Source organism: Danio aesculapii, chromosome 13 (genome assembly GCF_903798145.1).
Source record: "Danio aesculapii chromosome 13, fDanAes4.1, whole genome shotgun sequence".
Taxonomy (NCBI): domain Eukaryota; kingdom Metazoa; phylum Chordata; class Actinopteri; order Cypriniformes; family Danionidae; genus Danio; species Danio aesculapii.
In genome coordinates this window covers 16,207,264-16,213,263 of record NC_079447.1, presented here as the reverse complement: position 1 = coordinate 16,213,263, position 6,000 = coordinate 16,207,264, and the positions used below count along the sequence as shown (strand labels likewise).

Genomic DNA, 6,000 nt, shown 5'->3' with positions numbered 1-6,000 from the left:
GTAAAATATCTTGTCAGGAAGCATCATTTATCAGGCACAACAGCAATGAAGATTTCAATTAGGAGAAAGCATTTAATATACACTAAAAGCCTGCAACTTATAAAACTAGAAAACACTTAAATTAGTGGAAAACATACAACCCTAATCAGAAAAAGTTGGAAGCGTATGGAAACATATTTTATGTTTTGTCTCATCAACTTAATTTCATTGATAAATATACACCCTTTTCTGTCATTCAGACCCCCCCAAAATTGGGTCAGGAACAATTTAGAGCTGGCAATCAGGCAAATTGGTTTGATAATGATGCAGGTGATGTCAACAGGTGATTGTAATTATGATTTGGTACAAAAGCAGCATGCAAGAATGGCCTAGTCCTGTAGGAGCAAAGATGGGCCGAGGATTGCCAGTTTGCCAACAAATACACAAGAAAAAATTGAAATGTTTAAAAACAATGTTTCTCAAAGAACGATAGGTAGACATTTGGACATTTCACCTTCAACAGTGCATAACATAATTAAAAGATTCAAGGAATCTGGAGAAATTTAATGCGTAAAGGACAAGGGCACAAGCCTAAGATGAACAACCGTGATCTCCGATCCCTCAGGTGGCACTGCATCAAGAATCCTCATTCATCTATAAGCTATATCACATGGCTTAGGACTACTTTGGCAAACCTTTGTCAAGCACCACAATCCGTAGTTACATCCACAAATGCCAGTCAAAACTGTACTGTGCCAAAGGAAGCCCTATGTTAACAGTGTCCAGAAGCGCCGTCGACTTCTCCGAGCTTCAAAGCGCAAAATGCGACAACGAAGACCCTGTACTGTTACCCACTTTAAGACATGTTTGCAGGACGAATGGGACATATTTACACCTGAAACACTTCATTATTTAGTGTCTTCAGTCCCTAAACATCTTTTAAGTGTTGGTAAAATTACAAAGTGGTAAATACTTTACTGAAATGTGTTGACATAACTAAAATTGGAAACAGTGTTTGTTTTGGAAAAAAAAAAATCATGAGGAACACATGGTGCAATGAAGTACAAGAAAGTAAATTTAGAAATTACTACTTTCTTTTTTTATTTGCGTTTTCCATACTGTCCCAATTTTTTATGATTTGGCGTTGTAGTAACGAACATCAGTATTGAACTAAATGTTTAACCAAAAAACTAGTCATGTGCTTAGTTTCTCATTGGTTTTCAAAGTCAAGTCGAAGTCAGCTTTTTTTTTTACAAAAAATCTAAATTGAGTTACTCTCAGACCCTGGGTTTGAGTCTTGTCATGTGATTCCTTTAACTTGATATACAGTACAGCCCTTAGGTTTTCTTTGTTCTCTGTTTTTTGTAACCCCAGTCATTGGACTATTGTTACTATTGTTACTATTGTCACTATTATTATTAAGTAATTCACAGATTTGTGCAAAAAAATAACTTAGTGTAGCAACGTTGTATTTGCAAAGTCCAGTGCTTATATCATGTTATGTAAACAAATGGATGTATTCTTTATTGAATTGAATTCCTCTTCAATCTTCATTCATTGTTTTCTGTACAGTAACTCTCATTGGGTGACCTCCACTATTTTTTCAGTCACTTCTTAACTTTTATAAAACATGTTGAAATCTGTGCTCAAGTAGTTTTATTAACAATTTTGTATTAAAGTTTGTACATATTTTGGTTGCTGTTCTTATCGGTTTCTGCTGCTGATGCGGAGAATCATCTGCAGCAGACCTTAAAGCTCAATACTTTTATTCCATTATCATCCTTTAAAAATTAATAGTACAAGATCACTGTGCTTGTTGTTAGTATTTCTTTTGTATTATATGTTACTATCTGTATTTGTGTAATTGGGTAACACTTTATTTTGATAGTCCATTTGAGTTAAAGTAGACTGTCTGCTGAATATCCGTTGATACTGCTCCTTCAACAGACATTTAACTGACTATAAGAAACTTTGCAAGTACATGTCAACTTACACCAACCCCAACCTAACAGCCTACTTAAAATCTAATGAGAATTAGTTGGCATGTAGATGCAGTGTAACTTAAATTCAACAAACGGACCATCAAAATAAAGTGTGACCTGTAATTGTTATTGTATTGTGTCTTTGCAGCTTCATATCTGCTTTTATGTTGCCTTTTAGCCAGGTTGTCATTGTAAATAACAACTGGTTCTCAAAGACTTACCTGGTTAAAGAAAGGTTAATATTACACAAGTCACAAAATAGTTGCCTAACCTGTAGCTGTTTCTTGCTAGGTTCATGCTCCAGCACAGATAGGAGAGAGATGGCAGAATCCAGCCACTCTCTCACTCCCTCCAGCTGCTCTTGCACACGTTCCCTCTCCTCCACCTCTGTTCTTACTGCCCTCTGACCCTGAGTGCTCCGCTCCTTCAGACTGCAGGACACACAAGCCAAAACACAATAAACTCCCATTCAAAGAAACACTGCAAATATATATGTAAAAAGACAGGAGGAAATTTTAAACATCCTGAAATGTATGCATTAGTATGTGCTCATTCACCATAATATAAGCTTTTATTCATTTATTCATTTTCCTTCAGCTTAGTTCCTTTATTCATCAGGGGTCGCCACAGCGGAATGAACCGTCAACTTATCCACCATATGTTTTACACAGCGGATGATCTTCTAGCTGTAACCCAGTACTAGGAAACATCCATACACACTCATTCACACACATACACTATGGCCAATTTGGTTTATTTAATTTACCTATAGGGCATGTCTTTGGACTGTGGGGGAAACCGGAACACCTGAAGGAAACCCACGTGAACACAGGGAAACCATGCAAACTCCACACAGAAAGTGACCTTCTTGCTGTGAGGTACCAGTGCTAACCACTGAGCCCCCATGTCGCCCAATATATTCTCAGCTTATTCCCTTTATTAATCTGGGGTTGCCACAGCGGAATGAACCGCCAACTTATCCAGCATATGTTTTACACAGCGGATGCCTTTCCAGCTGCAACCCAACACTGGGAAACACCCATACACTCTCATTCAGATACATACACTCCGGACAATTTAGCTTACCCAATTCACCTATACCGCATGTCTTTAGACTGTGGGGGAAACCAGAGCACCCGGAGGAACACAGGTGAACATGCACACAGGAATGCCAACTGACCCAGCCGGGGCTCGAACCAGCGACCTTCCTGCTGTGAGGCGATCGTGCTACTCACTGTGCCACCGTGACGCCATAAGCTTTTATTTTAACCTGAATATTTAGGTGAGAATGTGCAGTTTATGGGTCTGAAAAATGTATGTTTTTGTTTGGACTCTGGGATAGGACACCAGTGTCTAATCTTGATCTATTTTGGCCCAATCCCAATTCAAAACAACTGGAATAACTACAGCAGTCGCAATCGTCTGATCTCATATGAAGCAAGAGATTGCCATGACGTTTGCAGGTGCTGTAGTGCAGTCCCATTTCTTGAAGCCCTTCCCCTTCACACTCGGTTTTAAGGGCCAAGAGGAAGGGGAAGGGGCAGTGGTACAAAAATAGAATTGGTATTGGGCCTTAGTCTGTAAGCCAATTAATATGTAAAGCACTGGAACATAGAATTCCCAACAGGGCAAAATTACATAAGAAAAGTCTTTTTATTTTACTTTGTCTCATGTAGAGCACTTGGTCAGTCTTGTGACTGTTTTTAAATGTGCTCTATAAATAAAAGAACTTGAACTTGATGTTGGTCTCAGAATAAAATTTGCTCTAGATTATTCTGTATAAATAGTAAGACTCAACATTTAAACACTGAATTAAACATGCTATATCAAATAGTCATATACGAGATTCTTTACTATTTGGCAACATTTTCTAACTTTTGTGGAGAAGAATTGTGTGGAGAAGAATTGTGCTGAATGTACAGTAAATGTTATTTTATTTCAATTCTGACTGTTATATGGGGTTTGTTTGATTGTCTTCTCTTGTTTTCTCTTAGTTTTGTTTTTGTGTTCTGTTTTGTTCTGTTCTGTGTAGAAAACAATATAAAAATATGAAAAATAATAATAATTAACAATAGACTATGTAGACCTATGGTATCGCTCCTGTAGGGCCTGCAGTTGTTGGCACAGCTCAATGGATGGGGCCTGTTCCAGGTAAGGGGGAACACCAAGCAACCTTGCGGCTCTTAATTCCAATGCAGAGACTGCTCTGTGTTCACAGTCTAGTCTGTCCTGGTACTGAGACCAGAATAGCAACAGTTCCTGGAGGTCTTCACCAGTGCTATTCTCTTTGTTGCTTTCTGGAAGTTCAGCAGACGCCTGCTCCATCACAGCGACTGCATGCTCCACCTGAAAAATTCAAAGACGTTCAGTTCATTTTAACTGCGCAAGAGTCTGTCATAGTTCATTTAAACACAGTAAAACGGATAAAATATATTTAGTTATTACTTATTTTATTAGGTGCAGTTGAATTGACAACTGATTGAACAAGGTATTGCAGTTCAAATTCTTAAATCTTGAAGAGGGTTTCTTTTTCCACCTGGCCCTTTCCATGACAACTAGATGCACAGGCAGGTTCCCAGAATAGTGACACAAACTGAAGCGAGCGTGCGTGACCATTGAGTCTTACACTTTAAGCTGATTACGTTTTAAAAATCTTATTTTCTTAAATCTTAAAAATGTATGTCTTATTTTGCAAGCTGCTACTTGTGGTCACATTTTTCAGTCACGGCCACATATATCAAGGCAGCCTATACATGACTGAAATTAAAGAGCCCATATTATGGGTTTTTGAAAATGCCCTTCCCTGTAGTGTGTAACATAGCTCTAAGTAAAGTGAAATATCCAGCTAAGGCTTAAATCTGTAAGTGTACAGTGTTTAAAACTATTGATTCATCTATAAAAGAGTCGACTCATAGTGCTTCAAACGAGTCGTCTTGATAACGAGTCATTAGGTGTTTCGCGATGACGCAGCTACGAAACACAAGTAGTTGGCTGCGCAAACCCGGGAGATTTGAAACCTGCGGCCCCGCCCACTAACAGAAAAAAAAGTCACACACACACACACACACACACAGAGACACACACAGACACTGGTCGAATGAAGTCACGCTGTGCAGATGGATATTATGGACAGTCTAATCAAAAATGAAACATCAGCAATATAGCCCAGCCTTGAGCAGTTCTGAGTGCTTATGAAAACTATATGCTTTCAAAGAAGACTTCATCAGTTTGTTAAAGGAAGGATCAGTAAAGACTGATGGATCAGTGCATCATGAATCAGTTTCTACCCCCATTTCACAAGTGTAAGTACGTGCGATTAAAATTATTGCCTCGTTTACTCTAGCTTGCACATGATGTATTTAGTTGTGTTTTGTTACTTGTAACAGCGTGTGCTGTATCAGGTTAACTCTTTATATTCTTATATCGCGTGTAAAGCCTCGTTGAAAACGCGACGCGTCCCGCTTTGATTACGGATCGTTAGCTGTTTACACACATGCAACGGACAAGTTTCAAAATATTTCAGCTCAATATTATTGTCTCCTCGTGTGTGTAACGCACGGGTATTCGCGGATATAACAGCGCCGCTCCTCTATGGACGCGCCGGCCCTGTGTGTGTGTGTCTGTGTCTCCTCGTGTGTGTAACGCACGGGTATTCGCGGATATAACTGAGCGCCGCTCCTCTATGGACGCGCCGGCCCTGTGTGTGTGTGTGTCTGTGTCTCCTCGTGTGTGTAACGCACGGGTATTCGCGGATATAACTGAGCGCCGCGCCCTCTCTATTCAGCCGCTTCTCTATGGACGCGCCGGCCCTCTGTGTGTGTGTGTGTGTTTGTGTCTCCTCGTGTGTGTAACGCACGGGTATTCGCGTATATAACTGAGCGCCGCGCCCTCTCTATTCAGCCGCTTCTCTATGGACGCGCCGGCCCTCTGTGTGTGTGTGTGTGTGTTTGTGTCTCCTCGTGTGTGTAACGCACGGGTATTCGCGTATATAACTGAGCGCCGCGCCCTCTCTATTCAGCCGCTTCTCTATGGACGCGCA

The 6,000-nt window shown here is 40.1% G+C and overlaps 1 protein-coding gene across 1 annotated transcript in view; it reads right to left on the bottom strand.

Moving 5' to 3' along the window:
• The window catches only part of syne2b (spectrin repeat containing, nuclear envelope 2b), a 200,381-nt gene that overhangs the window by 130,351 nt on the left and 64,030 nt on the right, over nucleotides 1-6,000 (bottom strand). Inside the window, exons 64-65 of the mRNA XM_056471431.1 lie at nucleotides 4,048-4,307; nucleotides 2,233-2,392 (exon numbers count right to left, since the gene is read on the bottom strand). Coding sequence (XP_056327406.1) covers nucleotides 2,233-2,392; nucleotides 4,048-4,307 — 420 coding nt within the window. The remainder of the gene's footprint in view (nucleotides 1-2,232; nucleotides 2,393-4,047; nucleotides 4,308-6,000) is intronic.